This window comes from Entelurus aequoreus, linkage group LG07 (assembly GCF_033978785.1).
Source record: "Entelurus aequoreus isolate RoL-2023_Sb linkage group LG07, RoL_Eaeq_v1.1, whole genome shotgun sequence".
NCBI lineage: Eukaryota > Metazoa > Chordata > Actinopteri > Syngnathiformes > Syngnathidae > Entelurus > Entelurus aequoreus.
This window is the reverse complement of record NC_084737.1, coordinates 49,253,075-49,278,773: the sequence shown is the minus strand read 5'-3', so window position 1 is coordinate 49,278,773 and position 25,699 is coordinate 49,253,075. Positions and strand designations below refer to the sequence as shown.

Genomic DNA, 25,699 nt, shown 5'->3' with positions numbered 1-25,699 from the left:
TGGGGGGCGTTCGTAGTGTCACTGTGCACGACCAAGGCATTGCAGAATGGAGAGACCTGTCCTCTCAGGTAAATTCAGTATGCATGGCAAAAGTCTTGATTTTCAATTTTATTTATGCTTTATTTCATGTTTAAACAGCGATCCCTCAGTGTTATATTTAATGGCTTGAGCTGTGTTAGTCCATAAATTGGCCTTGAGTGATTCTCAGGTTACACTGTCATAAGATCTAATTAGAATATAGTAGGTCGTCTCTGTACACATGCTTGGTCCAAACTATCACTTCCGTATTTTTTAAAATGAAATATCAATAAAAATACAATCTACACAAAATTTGTTGAACGCTCTCTTCGGCCGCAGATACTCTCTGTTTCTCTTGCCTAAACGCCATACTGAGTTACATGACAGGGAGATGATCAAGAGTCGAAACAAGCTCACTAGTTAGCTAACCATTTAGCTAGCTTACTTGTCGCCTTGTTTCGTTTTCTGAGCCACAACATTGATGGCTGTCCACTTTCCTAATTATATTTGGATTACAATTTGAACACTGTCAGTTCCGAACCAGTCATAGTTCTAGAGTGTTTATTAGTAGCCAACGAGAAGGTATATTTTTTTACGTGACAGATTGTAACCTGAGGTTACAACACCGGAAGCAGAGAGCCTGATGTCGCACTTGGCGTTGTGCTTCTGCAAGCCCATCCATCCATCCATCCACTCTCTTTAGAAGCCGCCATTGGCCTCTTGCATTTTGTAGATCGTTGTCTGCTGGTATAGCTCTGATAGATTAAGGTAAGTCCACATCCCAGACATGCTGCCTCCGCTCCAAACAGCCCCGTGTGTATTGCTTTCTTCATCACATCTGGTTTTGGCAGCGCTATTCGGATGATCAGTCTTACTTTCGGCGGCCAAATTACACGTTGGATTTGGGCTGATTGTTAGCAAAAGATTGGCAATAAAAGTAAAGTGTGTCGGACTTTGTCTTCTTCTGGACGCTACGATATATTAAATTAAGTTAGTTTTCATATTTAAAAAAAAAATGGTGTGTCGGATAATTTTTTGTTGTGGCAGGCCCCCACAATCAGTTACATTAGGGGAAACCCTGAAATTACATGAGAAATGTGTCATAAAGACTGACAAAAGAGCATGGTAGATGAGCATTAAATCTGAATGTAAAATATAGTGTAGAAATGTACCCCATTGCAGGAAATGTATTTTGAATGTTTATAAGGGGTTTGCGTAACAGCATATTGTGCTGATAGAAATTTTATTTTTTCCCCCAATTTCCCTTTTTCTCAAAAGGTGCTCACATCCCTAAACAATGGCAAGTCCCACACACACTGACATTAATTTAGTAGGCTTTTTGTGTTGAAAACAATATTTTGCCTCGTTCCAAAGACATTAGAACACGTTTGTTGCCATTTTTTAATACAATTTTGTATATATATTTACAAATACATTTCTTTATTTTAATTGGAAAATTATGTTGCACACATTGCAAGAGCAGACTTTATTAATGCCTTCATCCAAAAAAATGTTTTGCGATGTCCTGATTTTAGACCCTTATACTTAATGAGGCTTTTAGTAGAATCATGAGATGAGATTATGTTGAGGCGTGAGGATTTCTATTTTTCAAATTTATTTTTAATGATTGCTTATCAGCTAGGCCTGGACGATATGGCTTAAAAATAAAATCTCCAATTTTTCCACAGTACATTCGATTTCCGATTAGTTTTTTTCCCTTTGCTTTTTAAAGAAACCAATTAATATAAATGACAGGTATTCAAAGCAAGTTTTGCTTTTATTTGATGCAAACTAGTAGTTCGAAATGGCGCTGATACTCTGCATCTCACTTTTAGCAAAAATTGTAATTTTTATATTTTTGGATCAGATGTAAATTGTACTTTTTATGCAATAATTTTAAAAGAACTATATTAAGAGCTTCTTCTGGGAGGCAATACTTCTGAATACTTCTGTAAACAAAAATGTAGATTGTACATTTTATGCAAATCTCCAACATTGAGATTAATAAAGTGCAAATTTAAAACTTTTTTAAATAAAATACTACTTTAAATAAAAAAACAAAAAAAACTATTCTACATTGTATGCAAATAAATAATAAAGTAAAACATTGGGATGACTATAGTTTTAGTAAGTGGATAAAATTTAGGCTCTTTGTTAGTGTGTACTGATGTTAAAGACAATGTACGTCTCATTGCATATGGAATATATCACTATATTGATGGTTAAATCTTATAATTCCACAGAGGTTTTACAGCAGCACCTAGCTGTCCGGTTTGGATGTGCAGAGCGACTGCCTTAGTGATCCCTCTGTGCATTGTTCTCCATTCTGTACATGGTACCTTGTGTAAATTATTTCACCACAGTACTCTGCTTTTTAGGTGTAGTTGTTGTTGCCGTCATGTTTGACCCATAAAGAGTTGTATTTCCCCCACTTGGTTTGATGCTGTTTCAGATGCTGGAATATGTTTATTGTGCTGATGCCTTTTTTAAACAAACTTTGCAGCGTGCAGTCACTTGTTCTCAATCAATCACACAAAGTTTATTTATATAGCCCTAAATCACGAGTGTCTCAAAGGGCTGCACAAGCCACAACGACATCCTCGGCTCAGACCCCACAGGTTCTACACCTGTTTCTGCAAATCGAAAGCTCTTTTCTTTGGAATTAACGTCTCGCTCTTGTTATACCATTAGCCATGATTTGCTAGGCTTGTTGATCTTCTCTAAGAAAGTAAGTGGGCGGGTGGGGGATACGAAAGCTCACAAAAAAATACACCCGAGCAAAAGGAGAATTTTTTTTATTTTTTTTTAACTGCAACAAAACTCTAATTTAATCTAATCAATATATTGCCCAGCCCTATTACCAGCTTGAATGGCCCCCTGCCATTCTCTCCATGGATTATTGTTTACATTTCACAGTAGTCTTTTATTTTTACTTCCAAATATAAGTAATCTTTGAATTGGATGAGCTTCGAGAGTGCACACCAAGGGTGCAACGGTACAGACAATTCGCAATGCGGTCGTATGTTTTTGACCCACGGTTTCGGTTAATTTTTGGTGGGTTTTTTATGTATACGGAGATCAACTTTTTTTCCTGTCAAGTGTGTTTTTATTTTGCTTGTCAGCAAAGATTACATTTTGCAGAGAGCAAAGTATCACTGGTATACTGAATACTATAAAACTTAAGTTATCAGTAATTAAACGCAACACTTAAAAATTATAAATTCCCTTTTATTCATTGACTAATAGTGTACACTGGTGCTTCTCACCGTTACGGCAGCAGGATGCACCGTCATACCTTACTGACAAGCAGTGACACAATTTATGGACATTCATTACCTATATTTATTAACTCGCAGCTTATTGTATATTTAATGAATTACATAAAAGTGCAGTTTGAATTTGAGGTTGTGCAAAATAGTGTGCCAGCATAAAACAGGTTCAATGATCACTACAGTAATAAATTGAAGGGAAAACACAAACTCAAAAATGTTAAGTTTTAATACATGGTATACACTGGTATACATGATATGAATCAGACCAAACACTAAATAGAAAGTGTTTAAAAATATTTAAATACAAAAATATTATTTTCTGATTGACTCAGTAGCTGCGAGTCCACATTGTGGGTGGAATTTGTTCAGATAAAACCATTTGAGCTGCAGTAGTGAGTGGTGTGAGACATTCTCTGGCGAGGAGGATTCAACAGATTTGAATGAAGTTGGTGCTTCTTTAAATTGTCTTTCAACATCTGCTCGTGCTGCCCATAAGTCTTAATTTTTTTTCTTCTGTACAATGTGAGGGGAAAGAGGGGTCGGCATGGGTAAATGCACAACAGTGCTTGGATGTTACGCCGTGGACAGGCGCACACGTACGCACACTCCGCAAAAATTAGTTAGCTAAGCGAAAAAAGCTGTCAATAAGGGCATATTGTCTTGTACAGGGCGGACCGAACAGTTTGGTATTTTACGTGTACCATTTCAGTCCTAATGCACACATGTTTTTGCTAAAATTATTTTAAAATTTTTTATTGTTAGTTTTATATTCGAGAGGAAGATCTGGGGAAGAACCGAGCGGAAGTCAGTCAGCCCCGCCTGGCTGAGCTCAACAACTACGTCCCTGTGGCAGCATATACCAGCACTCTCACAGACGACTTCTTGACGAAGTTCCAGGTATAATTTCAGGCCTAGGCCGTTATTGAAGAGAATGTCATTACATAGATTTATAGGCAATTTTAACTTTTCACTTTTTGTAATCTAGGTGGTAGTGTTGACCAACTCCACTCTGGATGAGCAGCAGCAAGTGGGAGAATTCTGCCATGGTAAAGGCATCAAGTTCATCATTGCAGACACCCGTGGCCTGTTCGGGTAAGAACCTGAACATCTTTCGCATTTAGTGCTGTGCGATATGGGTTCTAAAAATATATATATATTCCAACATATAGGTAGTTGTATGTCCTGAACAATATCGCAATACAGTTCTTGTTTTTGTTTTTTTTAATATGTATATAGAGCAATGTGTACACATTAATTTAAAGATAGCAACTAAGTTATCTGGAACTGCGGGACTGCTTGTCATAGATGATTCCTCAGGACAACAACTCTATTAGATCCGTTATGTGTTTTTCTTTTCATAATTTTGGGGTATCACGGTAACGTTAGTACTTGGTGAAATTTTAACACTCTGTAGTTTTCTTCATGACGTGTCTTCAATTGGTAGACACAATTAGACTTGTTCAACTTGCTGGTAACGACTTGTTGGTGGTATGTTTTACATTGGTGGTATGTTTTACAAACTACCTTTCAGTTGGCGTCTGACTTTTCTTTTATCCAAACATAGTTCCTGTTCCCTCTTTTTGGCACCGATTCGTCTTTGTATTTTGTTGAGTTAGCTTCCATTCTTATTTCCCTCTCTGCGATCTTGACATCCATGCTCCCGCCCACTTCTGCTGTCTCCTGTCGTAAAGTTATTTCAAGTGACGTAGTAATGCTTCCATAAAGCAACAGCATGTAGCTGCTCATTCATACACCCCTAAGTTGTTTCAGGACCATGTCTCAGGACTGCTGATGCCGAGGGCCCAGTACCCGCGGGAAACCTGTCCGTTCTTTCCCCATGGATAGTTTTAAGGAAAAAAGTGCTAAAATAGGCCTAACACTTAACCACTTTTGGTGTCTCGTTATCCAGGTAGCTGCTCATTCATACACAATAATTATGTCGCACCATAGACATTTTTATGCTATGCTGTACTGTGATAAATGTTGTAATATCGCACAGCACTACACACATTTTTGAGTTGACTTTCTCGAGGTTATTGTTGCTGTTTTTGACACCGGGTGTGTTGATTTGTAGCCAGCTGTTTTGTGACTTTGGTGAGGAGATGATTGTGCATGACACTAATGGGGAACAGCCTCTGAGTGCCATGATTTCCATGATCACAAAGGTTAGTCCTCAAAACTTGATTTTTATTCCTCAATTCATTGTCATTTTAAAATAACATTCTATTCAGTCAACTTGAACAAGAATATATTTTTCTTCAGGACAATAAAGGTGTTGTGACTTGCCTGGATGAGGCCCGTCATGGGTTTGAAAGTGGAAACTTTGTCACCTTCTCAGAAATTCAGGGCATGACAGAACTCAATGGCTGCCAGCCGGTGGAAATCAAAGTTCTTGGTAAGCCCTATTATCTGTAAAATAAATATTGCAGTACGTCTTAAAGATTTGACGCAATGTGTTTCCAGGTCCCTACACCTTCAGTATTTGTGACACAACAGGATTTACAGACTATATAAGAGGAGGAATTGTTTCCCAGGTCAAGGTGCCCAAGAAATTCACCTTTGTAAGTTGAAATATGCACATCAAGTGGTGTACTAGATGCTGTCAAAAAAATAGCTGGTCTTCTCCATTATTTCGATTGACCACTCACATATCTTTTCATTGTTTTTTGATTTTAAACAAATGTGTTTACTCATACATACTGTCCAAAATGAACTTCATTAGTGAACATGTTAATTTAAACATTCTATCTTGTGAACATGTTAATTTAAGCATTCTATCTTGTATTGATCTTTGGGTTACAGAAATCATTGTCCTCCTCCATGGCTAAGCCAGAATTCATAATGACAGACTTTGCCAAGCTTGAGCGTCCGGCACAATTGCATGTGGGCTTTCAGGCCATCCACGCCTTCCAGAAAAAAAACAACCGCCTCCCTACACCGTGGAACCAGGTAAACCCCTCTCTGTGGCAGCAGGACAAAAGCAGGAAAGCCACGTCTCTACCCAACAAGTCACTTTATATCTCATCGATTCTTGTTTGTAATGACCATTTTTGGTTCGTCTGGCTTAAAGCAGCACAATTCATAAAATTAAAATCACAATTTTCGGTGCCGCAGTTAAAGGTGATCATCTGTAATATTAATCAATCAATCAATGTTTATTTATATAGCCCTAAATCACAAGTGTCTCAAAGGGCAGCACAAGCCACAACGACATCCTCGGTACAGAGCCCACATTAGTTAAAATAATAATAAATAAAAATAGTTAAAAAAGCAGGCTCTGCTGCATATCAAATCAAGAACTTCAGACTCTGCGGTAGCAGGAAAGCAAAACTGGCTCATCTTGAAGCCCCATGAACAATATTACGTGTCACGCTCACATGCCCACCCTAAGGACCACTCCAAGTTGATTGGTGCCTGATGGGAAACCTGTTTTACAGAACATAATTAATTTAACATTGATAAAAAATATAATTGTGATTATTATTTTGCCCATAATCATGTAGCTCAACCTAGTCTGGCTAACTTCAACTCCAAGCATTATCTTAAAACATTTTTTGTACAGCCATTTAACTTCTGCCATCTCTGCATTTCATTCAGGCTGATGGTGAAGAACTATTGTCAATGGCCAGGGAGTTGAACTCTGCTCAGACTGAATCAGCCCAAGTAGAGCAGCTTGATGAGGCTCTCATCAAAAAGATAGCATTTGTTGCTGCTGGCGATTTGGCCCCTGTCAACGCCTTCATTGGTGGTCTGGCAGCACAGGAAGTCATGAAGGTCAGTAAAAAGCTTTTGGCAACTAGCAGCGTATGTCTGTCACAACAGCACTAGCCATAAAATGTTAGTTTTTAACCTTGTTTTAATATGGCTAAATGATCTGTTTATCCTTTTAGGCATGCACCGGAAAGTTTATGCCCATAATGCAGTGGTTGTACTTTGACGCATTAGAGTGCCTGCCTGAAGAGGAGGGAGTTGTACTCACAGAAGAAGAGTGTGCCCCTGTAGGTGTTACCAACATCCACATACATATTTATGCTAACAGTGTCATAATGCTGACAAACTCACTTTTTTATTTTCACTCAGAGGAACAGTCGCTACGATGGACAGATTGCTGTATTTGGCACAAAACTGCAAGAGCTGCTTGCCAAGCAACGCTACTTCCTGGTGAGTATGCCATTCATTGGCATTAGTGGTATTCTGTTGCTAAGGGATATTCAATGGGCACATGTGGCAATGGCTATTAAAAGACCAAATACAGTGAGGAAATTATACTAAGGAGATTGATAGACCTGGTCGTTTGTAAGTTATAGCACTAGCTCTCAAAAGTTAAGGGGTTCATTTATGTTGGGGACTAATTCCGCTGGCCAATTTACATAGATATGACTCTTCTGTATGCTAATCTACAATACCCAAATACCTGATTATTTCAGGTTGGAGCTGGTGCCATTGGCTGTGAGCTTTTGAAAAACTTTGCCATGATTGGTTTGGCTAGTGGGGATGGTGAGATCATTGTGACAGATATGGACACTATCGAGAAGTCCAACCTCAACAGACAGTTCCTCTTCAGACAATCGGATGTTACGGTTGGTATATTTTTTTTTCTCATCCAAGCAGCTTAAACACATTTTTCTTGACCTGTGTATTGTAATAAAGTGTACTGCAGTTTTATTCTTGGTCATTTGGATTCTTGTGAAATTCAATATTTGTGCCATTATTTTATGAGACACTATTCCATAGCTCTTGTGTCTGTGTGTGATAATAGAAAATGAAAAGTGACACAGCTGCAGCAGCAGTGAAACAGATGAACCCCTCCATCAAGATCACTGGTCACCAGAATAAGGTGGACGCAGAGACAGAGAGGATTTATGACGATGACTTCTTTGAAAGCCTTGATGGCGTAGCCAATGCACTGGACAATGTAGATGCACGTAAGTAGTATAATTTTTCAATTGAACATTCCAATAAATGTGTGTGTATAATCTGTCTCAATCTGTCTTTTTTGTACAGGTTTGTACATGGATCGTAGGTGTGTGTACTACCGTAAACCTTTACTGGAGTCTGGTACTCTGGGTACCAAAGGCAATGTCCAGGTCGTGATCCCCTTCCTTACAGAGTCTTACAGCTCTAGCCAGGATCCACCTGAGAAGTCTATCCCCATCTGTACCCTCAAGAATTTCCCAAATGCCATTGAACACACACTGCAAGTGAGTAAACATGTTTATTTTATCCACCAGACATTTGAATCAAGCATGTTATTTATCTGTGCCTACACATTGCTCTCTCTAGTGGGCCCGTGATGAGTTTGAGGGACTTTTCAAACAGCCACCAGAGAATGCCAAGCAGTACCTCAAGTAAGACAGCTCCCTTTTACCCTCCTGTGAATTGGTCTGCTACTGAACCTAGTTTATGTTCATGCTTGTATATATTCTCCCACAAAAGGGCTTTTTAATGCAGAAATTAGGTATATTTATTTGTAATTAATTTAAATTAGGAATAGGCATTATCTCCAAGATTGTGGTCAGTCATGTCTAATTGATCAAATTTAGAAGTAAACGTGTCGATAAGCAGTGTAGGCATATTCATTAAATTACATTTATAAACATTACTACAGGATACAATACAAATTGTCAATAGGAGCAACCAGCTAGGGGATCAGTTGAAGATGGCCCAACTAGTTTGAATTTATACTCATTTTAAAATTTAAATGAGTACTAATTTCTACTGGTTGACTTACAGAGATCCCAAGTTCATGGAGCGCACCCTGAAACTTACTGGTGGTCAGTCTGCCGAGTTGCTGGAGGCTGTTTACAAGACCCTCGTCACAGACTGTCCCCACAGTTGGGTCGACTGTGTAACTTGGGCACGTAACCATTGGCAGTGCCAGTATAACAACAACATCCGCCAGCTATTGCACAATTTCCCCCGTGATCAGGTACTCATTTAACTAGCAGCAACTAACTTTGCTTGTTGAAGTGTCACAAAAAATTAAATGCGCCACACATTGAAATAGTGGATTAAGAATCTGTTTTTCATTGGGGGGGATGAAAACCATTTTCGTCTTTTCCTTGTCTTTTAGCTAACCAGCTCTGGCGCCCCCTTTTGGTCTGTTCCAAAGAGGTGTCCTCACGCCATAGAATTTAGTACAAGCAATGTAAGTATATTTTATGTATTTCAGCTCCCTGAAAGTTGACTTGGTTTTCAAACAGGCCAAATACCAAAAGTTGTTTTGTCTTGTAGGACCTGCACATAGACTACGTATTTGCTGCAGCCAACCTCTTTGCTCAGTCTTATGGCATTGAAGGAAGCCCCGATCGTGCAGCAGTCGTCAAGATCTTACAAGAGATCCAGGTGCCTCCCTTTACACCACGTTCAGGTGTGAGAATCCACGTCTCTGATCAGGAGCTGCAAAATAGCAATTCCTCTGTTGGTACGTAGTTATGATGGCAATATTGCTAATATGAGGGGCTTTAAATTAATTGCACACCCACTGCATCTTTGTTTAAACAGATGATTCCAGATTGGAGGAGCTGAAAGTTCTGCTGCCTCCTCCCGAGTCAGCCCAGTTCGAACTCTGCCCTATTGAATTTGAAAAGGTAGCTCAACTTTCATTTTAGGTACACATAATCTGTCTGTCTATATCCTGAGTGTTTGTTCTTCCAACTACAAGGATGATGACACCAACTTTCACATGGACTTCATAGTAGCAGCATCTAACTTGAGAGCAGAGAACTATGACATCCCCCCAACTGACAGACACAATGTGGGTGCTTAGATCTGTCAGACCTATCTATTGGTTGGGTATTGTATTCCAATGTAATTATCCTCTCCCCTACCTAGAGCAAACTCATAGCTGGCAAGATCATCCCAGCCATTGCCACTACCACAGCTGCAGTTGTGGGTCTGGTGTGCCTTGAGCTCATCAAGATAGTCCAAGGACATAAGAAGCTGGAGTCATTCAAGAACGGCTTTATGAATCTCTCCCTGCCGTTTTTTGCCTTCTCCGACCCCATTGCTGCTCGCAGACATAAGGTAGGTACACGGCATGTGTCTCACTGCATGTTGAGCTCCTGTGGTGGTGTAGCTTCACAGTGAAAATTTCAACCGTCACTTAAAATAGGCATGGATAATTAGTAGCTCCCATGATGATTCAGCCATGCTAATACTGATGCACCAAGCAGTTTGCCTGGGTGCAAGTGAGTTCAACTCACCTTCTCACACTGATTCAGTGTGTGCTGAGGAGACAACCCCCCACACCTACTGTTGACTGTGTGACCAAACATGTTTTAATGTCCCACCTTGACATTGTTTCGACAGTACTATGAAATCGAATGGACGTTATGGGATCGCTTTGAGATCACAGGGCTGCAGCCCAATGGAGAGGAAATGACACTGCAGCAATTTCTGTCATACTTTAGAGTATGTGCCTATCTGCTTATTTAGCTACGCTTTACTTGTTGCATCATACTAAACGCTGTTTTTGTTTTATTATTAAGAATGAGCATAGGTTGGATATCACCATGCTTTCTCAGGGAGTGTCCATGCTCTACTCATTCTTCATGCCACCCCCCAAACTCAGAGAGAGACTTGACCTGCCGTGAGTACAATATTTTTGTGACATGTCCTCAAGGGCTGCACAAAAACTTAAACCCGTTTTCACATCAACTGTCATCTGTGTGCTGCAGGATGACTGAGATCGTGACCAAGGTGTCTAAGAAGAAGCTGGGCAAGCATGTCAAAGCTCTGGTGTTTGAGTTGTGCTGCAATGACCTGACGGATGAAGATGTAGAAGTGCCATACGTCAGATATACTATCCGCTGAGCTCCACACTGAATCCGCCTGCAAGATGACTTGATGCTGGAGGAATAGGGGATGCTTGTAAATGATGGGTTAGCGTTATTTGGGGGAAGGGGAAAATGGGTTCAGGTCTTTACTGGATCAAGCTTATTGTTTGTTGTTTTGTTTTTCAAGGCCTGTGGTTTGTGTTAACCTGTGCCTCTGTACATAGCCTCCATTGAGCTGACTTGCTGATAGCTGTCCGTGAGGAATCCAGTTGTGCTCTTTTCGTCAAACAGAGCTCTTGCAGGAGGCGGGAACCTGAACGTGTACTGGACCTTCTGATATTTTGAAAAACCTCCATGTTCAATTTTAATTCTAAGTCTTAGTGGTGTGTTACTGAACAGCCTATTCAATGTTCATTTTAGGTATCCTCACAAACTTGGGCACACACACTTGTGCTCCAATCCTCGCCTGACACCTCACGTGACTGTTTCCTTTTTACATGCAACATAGAAAATGTTTGAAAATAATAAAGCAACATGTAAGTACACATTTTATCCTGTGACTGTTCAAATTCCCTACTTCTACAAACACCACCAGTTTGAAATGGTTTTGCTGGATGACCAATTGCACCTCAACTGCCCCCCCAGCACTAAAGATAACTTCTGTCTGGTTGAATTGGTTACTGTGATTTTCAGGCTCCTTTACTCAGTTGGCACTCTTGGCTTAATGGAGAAGGCTCTTGCACATGACATCTGTTTTCATGCATTTATGTCTTGTTTTTTGTATTTTATTTTTGAGGCCTCATTCGATGTTCGGCTCTCAACGTGTCTTTACCTTGTAAACTCAATGACACCAGAGTGTAAGAGCAAGGTCATATGTATCTTGATATGGGAGCACTTAGCTTGATAGTTAATAAATGCTAAATCGTGAATGAATTTGTTGTGTTTTTACATTTAAGGAAATAATGCGAATCTGAACAGCAATGTAATGCTTCTGTCTTAATTCTGCTCCTTGCACACTCAAGAACGAGTACCGTACTAACCTTAACATTGGAATCGTGAGATACATTTTCATAATGTGTTGAAGCTGATTTCTGAGTTAAATTCCAACTTAATTCATTCAATAAGGCAAAAATCAAGTTTGCTTTTACAAATCTACTCTCACTTCCTCTTGCGTTCACCAAGTTGTGTTCAGTCATCCGCTCGCTGACTTGTGAGTGAGCTGACCAAGTTTTGCACCCTGTCTGAGAAGAGCACTTACATTTTGAAGTGTGACCTGAAAGGATGTGGTTGAGTGTGAGATAAGGAAGAACCAGATGAGGAAGAAGTTACACGGAGCTCTTCAAAACAGGCACTTTACGAAACGAAAGACGTTAGGTCTAAAAAGTGTGGGGGGATTTGTGATGATGCTTTGACGACAAAGAAGATGGAAGTGGAAGAGACCTGTGAGACAAGGACTTCCTGGTACGATTATTCTTAATATTTGGGGCCGATATTGTAAATGCCTAAAACATGAAAGTTGCTACTATTTAATGTTTAATTTGACAGGCGAATAATGACAATGCTGTACTTACAGGACATTGAAGTCATTTGTCAAAACCAATTTTGAATGTAGCTGTATAAAATTAATAATACGACTTGTAGGTCACAAATAGGAGGAACAAAGTCAACCGACTGCTGTGACCATACTGGAGTAAGTCTGCATCATCTCCTTTAACATCCGATCAAAAACCAAAAAGTCACTATTGTCTCATTTTAGAAGAAGAGAAAACAAGACTCAACACCAGAAGCTGTGATCAGAATCCCTGAGGTGAGTGCATGTCAAACTCCCATCTTGATGTGTTCCTAACTAATGGATGTTTTAGGCAGCTTTTCATTGGTGACCACAAAACTGCGTTTAATGGTCTGCCGAATGCTCAATTCCTATTATAATCTCGTATTTTCTTTGTTATTCCTATGTATTGCTGCTGCTGCCACTTCTGTGTCACAAAGTAAAAGCAGCCATCTTGTGTATTACTACAACACGCATGCTTTCAACACACTTCCTCTTTGAAAGAGTCACAGGAAATGAGAGGTTCAACCTCTCCTTCCACTTTCCTCCGCTCTCATGTCGCCACTGCGTTGTCTTCTCTTTTAGCAGGATGAAGAGGAGGCGGAACATGAAGAAGAGAGTGAAATGCCACCTGAGCACAATGACTTACAGGTGAAGTGTCCATGTCACCCTAACACGATGCATGGATTCAGTGCTTCTCAAACTGTGGTACGTGTACCACTCTGCCGCTAGTGATACGCCAAAGAGTCGTGTAATTAAATATTCAAACACAGTGTTACTAATCAAACTGTGTAATGTTACAGTGACCAAAACTATTAAAATATAAAGTCAATTCCGGGCTAAGGAGCACACCGGTATTTAAGCCACACCCACCAAATTTTGGAATAAATGAATATTTTTACATATTAGCTGGACCGGATCATAAGCCACAGATAAATACCAGTATGAAATATTTTGTAAATGTTCATTTACATACCATATTTGTTTCCAAAGGTGCCTGTCACACGGCAGTAAAACAGATGATCAAACAAAACAGAAGTCACATCTATGTTCACTGCTCGCTGATCCTACCAAGTCAGACCTACACTGTTTCAATGTCCATTTCTCTGATATTATTGTTGATGACTGAAGTGCTGAAATCAACCAAACCTACCCCCCGCCCCAACACCCTCCACATCCCACCCCCCGTATTGTAAATAATGTAAATAATTCAATGTATATATACATTGAATTATCTGATTATTAACTTGTGTGATGACTGTATTATGCTGATAGTATATATTTATACCATGAATTCATTAACGTGGACCCCGACTTAAACAAGTTAAAACGTATTCAGGTGTTACCATTTAGTGATCAATTGTACGGAATATGTACTGTGCAATCTACTAATAAAAGTCTCAATCAATCAATCAATCGCCATAAATCGGAAGCGGAAGCTAGCTCTCTGATCATCCCAACAGAGTCAAAAACTCGAAGCTGACGTTAATCTGGTGAATTTACGACACTGAAGCAATACAAAAAGAATGCCATAGCAAGTTGATAATACTTAATACGTACACACCTGTAAATGTCTTAGCATATTCGCTAATGCTAATGACGCTAGCTTAATTACTTTACGATAGCATGTACAAATATGCATGAAAACAGCCGCACATTGTGAAGCTTTCAAACGGTGCTCGGAGCAATGAATGCAGATCCTTTCGAGCACAAAACAGGAAGTAGTACATTATCAACCCGCAGTGAGCGAATTGCGCCGACAGGGACATGAACACTATTATTAAATACAAAACATTATGGCCGTTAGCGAAGAAAAAATCATTAATTAACCACACCGTTTCATAAACCCCAGAGTTCAAAGCATTGGAACAAATTAGCGGTTTATAGGCCAGAAAATATCCATCAATTTTCTACCGCTTGTCCCTTTCGGGATGGCGGGGGGTGCTGGAGCCTATCTTAGCTGCATTCGGGCAGAAGGCTGGGTACACCCTGGACAAGTCACCACCTCATCGCAGGTCCCAACACAGATAGACAGACAACATTCACACTCACATTCACACACTAGAGACCATTTATTCGTGTAATTAAATATTCAAACACAGAGTTACTAGTGGCCAAAACTATTAAATATATCGTAAATTCCGGGCTAAAGAGCGCACCGGTATTCAAGCCACAACCACCAAATTTTAGAATAAATTAATATTTTTACATATATTAGCTGTACTATAAATGTTTATTACCTTATTTGTTTCCAAAGGTGCCTGTCACACGGCAGTAAAACGGATGATCAAACAAAACAAGTCACATCGCCATAAACCCCCTAGCTGCGGAAGCTAGCTCTTCGATCATCCCAACAGAGTCAATAACTCGACGCTGACGTTAATTTTGTGAATTTACAAAACTGAAACAATACAAAAAGAATGCCATAGTAAGTTACTTACGTACACACTAGGGCTGCAACAACTAATCGATTAAATTGATTAAAATCGATTATTAAAATAGTTGCCGATTAATTTAGTCATCGATTCGTTGGATCTATGCTATGCGCATGCGCAGTTTTTAAAAAAAAAAAATTTTAATTTTTATTTTTAAAATTTTTTTTTTTTTAATAAACCTTTATTTATAAACTGCAACATTTACAAACAGCTGAGAAACAATAATCAAAATAAGTATGGTGTCAGTATGCTGTTTTTTTTTCAATAAAATACTGGATAGGATTGAAATGTAGTTTGTCTCTTATCCGATTATTAATCGATTATCAAATTAATCGTTAGTTGCAGCCCTAGTACACACCTATAAACGTCTTAGCATATTCGCTAATGCTAATGACGCTGGCTTAATTACATTACGATAGCATGTACAAATATGCACGAAATTAGCCGCACAATGTGAAACTTTCAAACGTTGCTCGGAGCGATGAATGCAGATCCTTTCGAGTAGAAACTCTGAATAAATATACTTCCGGCACAAAAAAGGGAGTACATTGTCAACCTGCAATGAGTGAACTGCGCCGACAGAGACATGAAAACTATTATTGAATACAAAACATTATGGCCGTTAGCGAAGAAAATTTCATAAATTAACCACACCGTTTCATAAACCCCAGGGTTCAAAGCATTGGAACAAAGTAGCGGATTATAGGGCAGAAAATATGGTACTTCTTAAATAAAACCTCTGCCTTGTTTTTAATGAATACTTAGACCTACTACGCTGCTGTTTTAATGTTGGTCATTATGGTGGTACTTGGCGAGTCAAGTGTTTTCTGAGGTGGTACTTGATGAAAAAAGTTTGAGAACCACTGCATGGATGTGTCAAAGCTTGACTTTTTATCATTTTCCATTAAAGGAGCCCTGTAACAAACGGGTCAAGCCTGTGGTTAAGTCCAACAGCCTAACAGGGGTCATCACTCCGGTAAAGACGCCTGCCCTCAAACGTATTGGACAGTCAATTTCGGTAACGTTGCACAGACTCAAATCCCACTTCTGTTGACCGCATGCACTCATTTATCGATGTGTCCTTCTAGCGATCTATAAGTTTCCGCACAGATGTGCGACCTTTGCCCACGCCGCCTGTACGTTCTCGCACAAAGGGCTCATCGTTTCCAAGGAGGTGCAACAGCCAGTGCTGGAGTGACACGGTGGAGAGCCACCACCTCACAGCCAAGGAGATCAAACGTCAGGAGGTGAGGAGGGAGGAAGATAAATAAAACTACCGTGAAAGCCAAACACTTTATTGTCCTGGTGTCATTGGGGGAGGATGACCACTATGTACTGCACAGGGATTGAGAAAGAGGATGTGAGCTGGGACTGTTGCTTCAACTTCCTTTATTGAAGAGTCAGCTGCAAGTGCTCACGTTGGCCCATCTGTGCATCACACACGATGCAAGTGTGTCAACATGTGTGTTCTTCTGCAGGTGATCTATGAGCTGACTGAGGGAGAGCGACAACTCATCGAAGACCTCAGTCTGGTGAAGAAGGTAGACAAGCATTAAAACACTGTGCATTCTCCTTTTTGAGCATTTTTCCATTACACTTCCTCACAAAAGTGAGTCGACCTCTCACATTTCAGCAACCATCTTGCCAAATAAATCGATTTCCAAAAGCAATTTGTACTTGAACATGGTTCCTAAATAGAAAAGTTTGTATATTAAAGCAAATTTTCCCAAAAGAAACCATGTAAACATGAATAATGGGTTGCAGCTTCGACAAAAGTTCATATTTTAGTAAGAGTTTGTACACTTTGAATTAGGGCTGCAACAATTAACTAATTTGATTAGAAAAAAGCATGATTTGTATTCTGTTACTTCAATTAATAGTCTAATAAGTTTTAACTAATAACAATTCATAAATAAGCGACATAGTGGGTGCCTTGATTTATGTGACAACAGTTTTTTTATATATTTTTTTATTTTATCCGATTACTCAATTAACCGAACAAACTAATCAATAGATTACTCGATTACTAAAATAATCAATAGCTACAGCCCTACTTTGAATACTATATAAAGCGCTATACCTGGGTTATTCAACTGGCAACAAATCTGGCCCTGGAATGACACCATACCGGTTCGGTAGAAAACTTGTGAAACATTTTTGCTTTACATTCCTAAAAAACACTATAATGTATAGTGCAGAGGTGTCAAACTTGTTTTCATTGAGGGCCACATTGCAGTTATGGCTGCCCACAATGGATACAGAATAATATTTGAATATAAATGTATAAGTCGTCTTATTATCTTAAGTGCTTACACGTTGTATTATTACAAAAAAAAAATTGTACACTGTTGTAAACAATCTGTAGAATTTATGGTAAAAAGATCTGGCACCTCTGTTGCCAGAATTTTACAGTAATATGTGCAATATTGTTTTTTTACAGCATATCTGTATTATACACTAAAATACTGGCAACGAAGCTGCCAGTATTTCAGTTTTTTACCATACAATCTATTGTCATTATCACAGTGTACAATATGATGGATAATATAAGTCAAGTACATATTTAAGTATTTATTTAAATTCAAATACATTTTGTGGACCTTATGATAATATGTGCTGCATTATTACATAATATTAAAGTTAAAAATATTGGCAACTGCATGCAGTACATGTATTATTTTCTGTCAAAATGAAGAGAATGAATACAATTTAGTAAGAAAAGATCAAATACTTAATTGACGCACATTATTTCCAGGCTTTTTTGGGCCACATAAAATGATGTGGAGGGCCAGATGTGGTCCAGGGGCCTTAAATTTGACACTTGTGGTATGGAGGAACTTGGACCATTGTAAACACAGTGGCAGATAGTTGCGTTAATATTTACCCTTGACAGCAAATATAAAATAATGGGATCCAAACCTATGATTTACAAAGCCCGTTTCCATATGAGTTGGGAAATTGTGTTAGATGTAAATATAAACGGAATACAATGATTTGCAAATTCTTTTTAACCCATATTCAATTGAATGCACTACAAAGACAAGATATTTGATGTTCAAACTCATAAACTTTATTTTTTTTTTGCAAATAATAATTAACTTAGAATTTCATGGCTGCAACACGTGCCAAAGTAGTTGGGAAAGGGCATGTTCACCACTGTGTTACATGGCCTTTCCTTTTAACAACACTCAGTAAACGTTTGGGAACTGAGGAGACACATTTTTTAAGCTTCTCAAGTGGAATTCTTTCCCATTCTTGCTTGATGTACAGCTTAAGTTGTTCAAGAGTCCGGGGGTCTCCGTTGTGGTATTTTAGGCTTCATAATGCGCCACACATTTTCAATGGGAGACAGGTCTGGACTACAGGCAGGCCAGTCTAGTACCCGCACTCTTTTACTATGAAGCCACGTTGATGTAACACGTGGCTTGGCATTGTCTTGCTGAAATAAGTAGGGGCGTCCATGGTAACGTTGTTTGGATGGCAACATATGTTGCTCCAAAACCTGTATGTACCTTTCAGCATTAATTGCGCCTACACAGATGTGTGAGTTACCCATGTCTTTGGCACTAATACACCCGCTTACCATCACAGATGCTGGCTTTTCAACTTTGCGCCTATATGGTTTTTTTCCTCTTTGGTCCGGAGGACACGACGTCCACAGTTTCCAAAAACAATTTGAAATGTGGACTCGTCAGACCACAGAACACTTTTCCACTTTGTATCAGTCCATCTTAGATGAGCTCAGGCCCAGCGAAGCCGACGGCGTCTCTGGGTGTTGTTGATAATCTGTTTTCGCCTTGCATAGGAGAGTTTTAACTTGCACTTACAGATGTAGCGACCAACTGTAGTTGCTGACAGTGGGTTTCTGAAGTGTTCCTGAGCCCATGTGGTGATATCCTTACACACTGATGTAGCTTGTTGATGCAGTGCAGCCTGAGGGATCGAAGGTCACGGGCTTAGCTGCTTACGTGCAGTGATTTCTCCAGATTCTCTGAACCCTTTGATGATATTATGGACCGTAGATGGTGAAATCCCTACATTCCTTGCAATAGCTGGTTGAGAAAGGTTTTTCTTAAACTGTTCAACAATTTGCTCACGCATTTGTTGACAAAGTGGTGACCCTCGCCCCCATCCTTGTTTGTGAATGACTGAGCATTTCTTGGAATCTACTTTTATACCCAATCATGGCACCCACCTGTTCCCAATTTGCCTGTTCACCTGTGGGATGTTCCAAATAAGTGTTTGATGAGCATTCCTCAACTTTATCAGTATTTATTGCCACCTTTCCCAACTTCTTTGTCACGTGTTGCTGGCATCAAATTCCAAAGTTAATGATTATTTGCAAAAAAAAAAAATGTTTATCAGTTTGAACATCAAATATGTTGTCTTTGTAGCATATTCAACTGAATATGGGTTGAAAATGATTTGCAAATCATTGTATTCCGTTTATATTTACATCTAACACAATTTCCCAACTCATATGGAAACGGGGTTTGTACATAACTGAAGAGTTCCTCAAGGCAGTTGAATATCCCTGCGCCATGCAGTACTGTACATTAAACAAACATAACATGGGGTCATGAATCAACTTTCTAATGAATAACAAAGCCAAAACAACTAGCTAAACTGACCTAATTTGCAGCTACTCTGTTGACACTGTCACTAGCCTTGTGGTGCACTCACAGTTTGAACATCACAAAACTCCTTAACTTTACCAGCCAGGTTGCGACAATAATTAGGAATAAAAATCCACTTTACCTTGTTGATTTATCTTGCAGCGGAAGGAAGGGGGAGGTGGGGAGAAGGCAGTGTTGACAACGTTGTAGATACTTCCTCAATGTTTCAAACCACACATCACTTGTCCAATGCTTTCTTTGGACTCATATTGAGCTAGCAAAACTAGAAAAAGACTAAAAAAAAACCCAACATTTAAAAAGCAAACAAAGTCTCTAACGACAGCATTGCTCTGCTGACTGAATGAGTACCGGAGAGTATCAATTAGCCCCCAATGATTATGCTGCCGGGCACAAAATGGCCCCAATGACTATGGTGCTAGGCACAAAATAGGTGGAGGAAACGTGTGTACACAGAAACAAAGTTCATACAACAAACCATAGTTTTTTTTGGGTCGCCCTCAATGTACCACAGATCCCCAGTGCCCACGGCACTTTTGCAGGCTGAGAATATAACACCACCACTATGCTTGACTGTAAGCAATCTATACTGCTATACAAGCTGAACACTGACTACTCTGAAGTATGTTAACGTCTCATTACTGTAGTATTGTCTGTTGAGAAGATGTATTGTGACAAAAATGGTTGCTATGTTCATGCAGTCTTTCACATTTGTGAAAGACTGCATCGAAATGGTCTCTGTCTCTCACTCACACATGCACACTAATGCACACACACCGATTTGACCCTTGACCTCTGTGGATGTCACTAGGTGTACTATGAGCCCATGTTGAAGCTGGATATCATGACCGAGACTGAGCTCATGCAGATTTTTGGCACTCTGGACTCTCTGATTCCTCTCCATGAAGGTGATCAATCACTCTTGCTTGCATGCATGTATTATGTACAATAGTCGGCTGCAACTTCTCAACATACTGAAAAGATATAATACATTCATCCATCCATCCATTTTCTACCGCATACAACAAGTATAATAAATATTTCTGACTTTTTAAAGATAGCAATGTATAGTGCATGTGCAGGACCGCCTTAATGCACAGGCTCACGTGGACTCACATCGTAGGGCCCCCACTCGATCAGAAGCCCCCGATTTTGACGGCGGAATGCAATGATTGGTGTTTATAGCTGTCAATCACAGACAGCTCAGCTTCATGTAGCAATTGTGTACTCTCTCTCTCATCTGTGTTTTTTTTACCTACTGCGCCAAGCATGCGCAAACCCAGGTCACCGGTGTGAGAGGCGAGCGTGCTGACTAGTCAGCTAAAAGCACAGGCAATATCCCGGAACACCAGCACTATTCTTGAAGTGAACTGGCTTCTATAACACACATACATGTGCCCGTCACAAAGGAGATGTATTCATGAACACATTTTTTTTCTAAATATATTATATTTTTGCATTTTTACTGTTCTGTTGAGTAAAATCATGATTTTTTTTTCAAACTGTGGGGTTGTTGAGATTTGCGGTGGGCCCCAAAAATTCCTGTGCGGCCCTGTGCATGTGCATCTATTCATGTTAAAATATGCTTATCATTTGTCATGTACTATATGGTGCTGTAAAACTGCACTTAGTCATGTTAAAGTAAAAGTGGGGTTTCTAATAGTTTGTCTACCTTATTTAGCCACATGCGGGAAAAGGACAAAATAGCGCTCAGATTGGCGCAGTGCAATTTGATACTGCAAAATACAAATGTACTGTATTGTTAAATTAATGCTTCTGTGTCTGTGTCAATCTAAACTGCAAACTATTATCTCTGTAAAACTGCCTACATTAGATCATGCAATGTACCTAACATTGTGGCCATGCAACTTCCTGCATCACATTTTGTCTACATGGTTTTGACTTTGTTTTTTCTTCACCACAATATTAGAACCCACGCTGCTTAGTATGATGCAGTGCAAACTCCAACTCAATAATACACCTAGTTAAAAAGAATACTTCTGAAAGTGTGTGTCACACCAAATGAGCATCAATATCTTGGTAAAGGTGCCATTTGGGATAGTGCTTACTTCAAAGTGGGCAGGTGTTCCTGATATTGTGTCTAGCTAGTAAATATTTAATTTTGACTCGTCAATGAGAATTCAGACTGTCTTTGTTCTGTAATAGATTTGCTGAGTCGTCTTGAGCGTCTGAGGGGGTCGGAAAAAACTGTCGGTGCGGTGGCTCCCACTCTAATGAATTGGGTCAGTATCTTGCAGCATCTATCTCTCCAATCCTGCAAATGTATCTTATCTATCTAAGCCTTTTACTTATTTGCATCTAATCTCCTCATCTGAGCAGTTCCCTGGCCTGGAAGCCTACGTCACATACTGCTGCAACCAGGTGGGTGCCAAAGCCTTGCTGGACCAGAAAAAACAGGAAAAGAGAGTGGAGCAGTTCTTGCGCCTGTGCCAGGAGTCCTCGTTTAGCAGGAAATTGGACCTCTGGAACTTCCTGGATCTGCCTCGAAGCCGTTTGGTTAAATATCCGCTTTTGCTGAAAGAGATCCAGAAGTGCACACCTGCAGAGCACCCTGATGAGTTCACATTACCTGATGCAGTGAGTCAATATGTACAGTATATCAACGCATTATGCAACAACATAATGTATGCATGGAAATTGTTGCCATGGATACAATTAATAAGTTTATCATTTGTGGACTTCAACTGATATAACAAATACATTCAGGCTTGTAAAAGTCCATGCATCCATATTTTACCCCTTTTCCCTATTTATTTTATTTACACTTAGTTGGAACTCATCCAAAGCATTGTGGCAGAGGTTAACAAGAAGACAGGGGAGGCTGAGTGTCAGTTCTATAGGCGGGGGCTCAACTACCTTGAAGACTGCCAGAGATTACCAGAGATCCAACAGTCTCGTTTCCTCTACTGTCACGGAGAGCTCAAAAACAATAAGGGTCAGGTAACAACTACACTTTTTGGACTAGTTGCTTTCACTCACATTTCACTGACTGACTCAAGCATTTACGAGGTAAAGTAAACACTGTTTTTGTCTATTCCTGCTAACAAACACACTGTGTGTGTGTGTGTGTGTGTGTGTGTGTGTGTGTGTGTGTGTGTGTGTGTGTGTGTGTGTGTGTGTGTGTGTGTGTGTGTGTGTGTGTGTGTGTGTGTGTGCCTGCGCACCAGCGGTTGCATGTATTCCTGTTTGAGCTTGCTATGGTTTTGACGAGACTGGGAGAGGACCGGGACGGTGGTCACGTGTTCCACATCTACAGGCAACCTCTGCCAAACGCTTCCTTAAACCTGGAGGTGATTCCAGATGGAGAAGCAGGTGGAGGGGGCTCCTTCAGAGGAGCCTTCACGGGGGGAAATGATAAAGGTAAGGCGTGTGCATGTACTTTTCAGCATCCATTTTTTTGACAATATATCTTCTTAAGATACGATACTATAGAAATGAAGCTCTTAGGCATACTTTAGAGTAGTCTGTGTTCAGCTTATACAGCAGCATAGATTGGGGTGGGAATCAATACCAGTACTTAACAATACCAATTTTCGCTACTTTTTTGTGTGTTCAAATATGTTAGTAAATGTTAACTATTTAAAGAAATATATATAAAAAATATTTACCACTGTGAGCAGTGTTGTCCAGTTATCTTGTTTTCTTACACTTCCGTGTCTCATTTGCTAGTAGGCTACTGTCTTACTGCCATAACCACAAAGTAATATTTGCCATCAAGTTGAATGTGCCAGTCTTTTCTTTTTTTGCGCCCTACAGAATATTTAATCTGTAAGTATTGTATTCATTACACACCAGCTGTGTGATTGTATCGTGCATCTTAGTTGTAGTTTTGAGGTTTGGAGGTGTAGAAATCGTCGAACTAGCGCATTTTGAAAAGTGGGTCCTACTGTACTTTTGAGCGCCTTCTTCTTGCTTTGTTGGCATGGAAAAGTTGTCAAATGAAAAGGCAGTTTGGCTGAGTCCGCTCTGAGTGCTTATTTCCAGCCAAGTGCTTGAGCTGGTGCCATTCTGCAACTGAACAAGACATCACGTGCAACAAAGGTATCTAAATATGGCACAGTTTGATTTTAAGTAAATCGGTATCTGGCAGTACTGTACTGACGGACTTTGGTTGGTACCTATAAAAGTATCGAATTTAGTACCTATCACTAGTTGGCGGCATCATAGAAGAGTTTTTTTATTCTGCATAACAGCCACTTCAATCAGCATTTGCAGCTGCGCTCTTAAGTATTCTGTGTGCTAAGTGGTCCGCCAACACGCACCGACTGCACCCAGAGCAGCTTTGATGTGGGGAACCAATTCCATGCAATAATCGTATTTTTTAGTGCATGCCAACATACCAAGTGTGTGTGTGTATTTTGCGCAATGTTGGGTTTAGGGTGGGATGGGGCCCAGAATATGGCGCTACGCCTCTGTGCACAGACACGCAACACAGCAGTTTAGCATGGTGGTGGTAGCGTCATATTCTGCATGAGTGCTGTGGTGTATTGAGGGTAACATCTGTTCAAATGCACTGTGCGTCTGTGGCATTGTGAAACCAAGCATTAAGGAAACTATGTTGCCAGCAACGTGTATTAATTATCATTTAATACAATAACTACCCGTTGCTGACATGAGTCAGAGGTGTAAACAACCCTTGGTGACATTTTGGCACAATATCGTCACGTTTCAAGCCTGATGATGAAACACAACCTGACCCCTCTCTCTCTCCCATGCATTTTCCAGTGAAGAACTGTTTTCGTGTGAGCAGCAGGGGGCGCTCCAAGGCTCACTCATACAGCCTACAAGCCAATGACTCCTTTAGCAAGCAGCAGTGGGTCACCTGTCTTCGCCAGGCCATGGTCCAGTCTCGCGACAGGAGGGCTCAGAGCAGGCAGTCGGTGGCTCCTCCGCACTCCGACCCCGCTGTGTGTCACATAGCCGACCTCAGCCTCAATTCTGATGCTGAGATGGCAGACGTCACCAGCCGCTATTGATGGAGTGTCTGGTATTGACACAAATGGTTGACTTGTTGGGTGCATCCTGAACAATGCTATTGAATGTAAATTTAACATGAGCAAATGTGTTTTTTAAAATAAACTGACACTTTAAAGTTTGTTTTAGTACTCTTAAAAACTACAAAAAGCTGCTCGAATTATGTAGCCAACACAAATGGGAGTAAGGAAAGATTAGGGATGATTATCTTCTCTCTCTCTCTCCTTCCCTCGCTCTTTCTTTCTGGCTCTTTCTTGGACACCAGTGACAGGGCAGGACACAGAGGTAGACTTTCATTTCCAGCCTGCACACACACAGTGAAACAGTAGACATCCCCTCTATGCATTTTTAACAGCTCAGCAGGTGATGGGAACCGTTAGGTCAGGACACTTTGTTCACAGATAAGCTTGGCAAGTGATCAGGTAAGTGTTGTTTTAAGCTCATTTTATAGTTCATACTGTAATAGCATGCTGTTGTGTTTTATTCAGAACATATTTGATTGTCGTCCGTAGCATGTGATGCTTTAAAAGAAACCATTCATTCAAAAGGGGAGCTTATGATCCACGACCACGCTCCCATCACCTTTACCCAGCATGTGACAGAAGGAGCCTGAGAGCTTCATTGGTGGACACGCCAGGATGCCTGGAGCTGGCGGGGTCAACGAGGAGGGTTCCTGCAAGGCCTTGTGTCGAAACCTGGTGTCCCAGAAGGATCTGCAGAGAGAGCCAGCTGACATTTCACAGTCTGTCCTCTACACCTCCCTGATGGGACTGCTGCTGGTGGCTGACAATGAGGTGCACACCACCACACAGCAACACTTGCAGTTGTTAATGCACACTGGCTTGTGTTACTTTCTCACGCTTTTTCATCTAAAGGAGCATGTGTACTGCAACATGTCAACCTGTTCAAGCACTTGTCAGCACTCCTCTGTCTAATAGGATGAATACTTTCAACTGACCTCCTTTTTAGACTTTCTTGTTTTGCTAATGAGATAAGAAGGCTAAATCTGTCCTAGCGC

General features: G+C 40.2%; 2 protein-coding genes and 1 non-coding gene across 11 annotated transcripts in view; all 3 read left to right on the top strand.

Annotated features, from left to right (window-relative positions):
- The window catches only part of uba1 (ubiquitin-like modifier activating enzyme 1), a 24,391-nt gene extending 12,394 nt beyond the window's left edge, over positions 1 to 11,997 (top strand). For all 3 annotated transcript variants that reach the window (XM_062053815.1, XM_062053814.1, XM_062053813.1), the window contains exons 4-26: positions 1 to 68; positions 4,053 to 4,187; positions 4,276 to 4,382; positions 5,365 to 5,455; positions 5,553 to 5,685; positions 5,754 to 5,851; positions 6,093 to 6,239; positions 6,888 to 7,064; positions 7,181 to 7,288; positions 7,371 to 7,451; positions 7,718 to 7,870; positions 8,050 to 8,215; positions 8,295 to 8,491; positions 8,574 to 8,638; positions 9,024 to 9,219; positions 9,364 to 9,438; positions 9,525 to 9,714; positions 9,795 to 9,880; positions 9,955 to 10,047; positions 10,125 to 10,316; positions 10,602 to 10,703; positions 10,781 to 10,881; positions 10,970 to 11,997. The exon at positions 1 to 68 is cut by the window's left edge and continues 101 nt beyond it. In XM_062053815.1, the coding sequence (XP_061909799.1) occupies positions 1 to 68; positions 4,053 to 4,187; positions 4,276 to 4,382; positions 5,365 to 5,455; positions 5,553 to 5,685; positions 5,754 to 5,851; positions 6,093 to 6,239; positions 6,888 to 7,064; positions 7,181 to 7,288; positions 7,371 to 7,451; positions 7,718 to 7,870; positions 8,050 to 8,215; positions 8,295 to 8,491; positions 8,574 to 8,638; positions 9,024 to 9,219; positions 9,364 to 9,438; positions 9,525 to 9,714; positions 9,795 to 9,880; positions 9,955 to 10,047; positions 10,125 to 10,316; positions 10,602 to 10,703; positions 10,781 to 10,881; positions 10,970 to 11,105 (2,897 nt within the window). In that variant the 3' untranslated portion in view covers positions 11,106 to 11,997. The remainder of the gene's footprint in view (positions 69 to 4,052; positions 4,188 to 4,275; positions 4,383 to 5,364; positions 5,456 to 5,552; positions 5,686 to 5,753; positions 5,852 to 6,092; positions 6,240 to 6,887; positions 7,065 to 7,180; positions 7,289 to 7,370; positions 7,452 to 7,717; positions 7,871 to 8,049; positions 8,216 to 8,294; positions 8,492 to 8,573; positions 8,639 to 9,023; positions 9,220 to 9,363; positions 9,439 to 9,524; positions 9,715 to 9,794; positions 9,881 to 9,954; positions 10,048 to 10,124; positions 10,317 to 10,601; positions 10,704 to 10,780; positions 10,882 to 10,969) is intronic.
- Positions 10,422 to 10,528, top strand: LOC133654436 (small nucleolar RNA U6-53/MBII-28). Its single transcript, XR_009826891.1, has one exon. It is a non-coding gene; the product is annotated as a small nucleolar RNA U6-53/MBII-28 (small nucleolar RNA).
- Positions 11,998 to 12,277: 280 nt separating the features above from the next.
- On the top strand, positions 12,278 to 25,286 carry arhgef3l (Rho guanine nucleotide exchange factor (GEF) 3, like). Of its 7 annotated transcripts, XM_062053825.1 has the most exons (15): positions 12,278 to 12,529; positions 12,710 to 12,758; positions 12,825 to 12,875; positions 13,203 to 13,325; positions 15,963 to 16,070; positions 16,141 to 16,299; positions 16,531 to 16,593; positions 20,498 to 20,594; positions 21,853 to 21,929; positions 22,027 to 22,068; positions 22,141 to 22,284; positions 22,477 to 22,647; positions 22,875 to 23,067; positions 24,433 to 25,103; positions 25,194 to 25,286. In XM_062053825.1, exons 1-14 carry the CDS (start codon positions 12,492 to 12,494, stop codon positions 24,681 to 24,683), a joined length of 1,566 nt encoding a protein of 521 aa, XP_061909809.1. In that variant the 5' UTR covers positions 12,278 to 12,491; the 3' UTR covers positions 24,684 to 25,103; positions 25,194 to 25,286. The 7 variants fall into 7 exon arrangements, with proteins under 7 accessions (XP_061909809.1, XP_061909808.1, XP_061909805.1 ...); XM_062053824.1 differs by having other exon boundaries at positions 12,828 to 12,875; positions 13,203 to 13,268; positions 22,027 to 22,284; XM_062053821.1 differs by having other exon boundaries at positions 12,828 to 12,875; positions 22,027 to 22,284.
- The last annotated feature ends 413 nt before the right edge of the window (positions 25,287 to 25,699 follow it).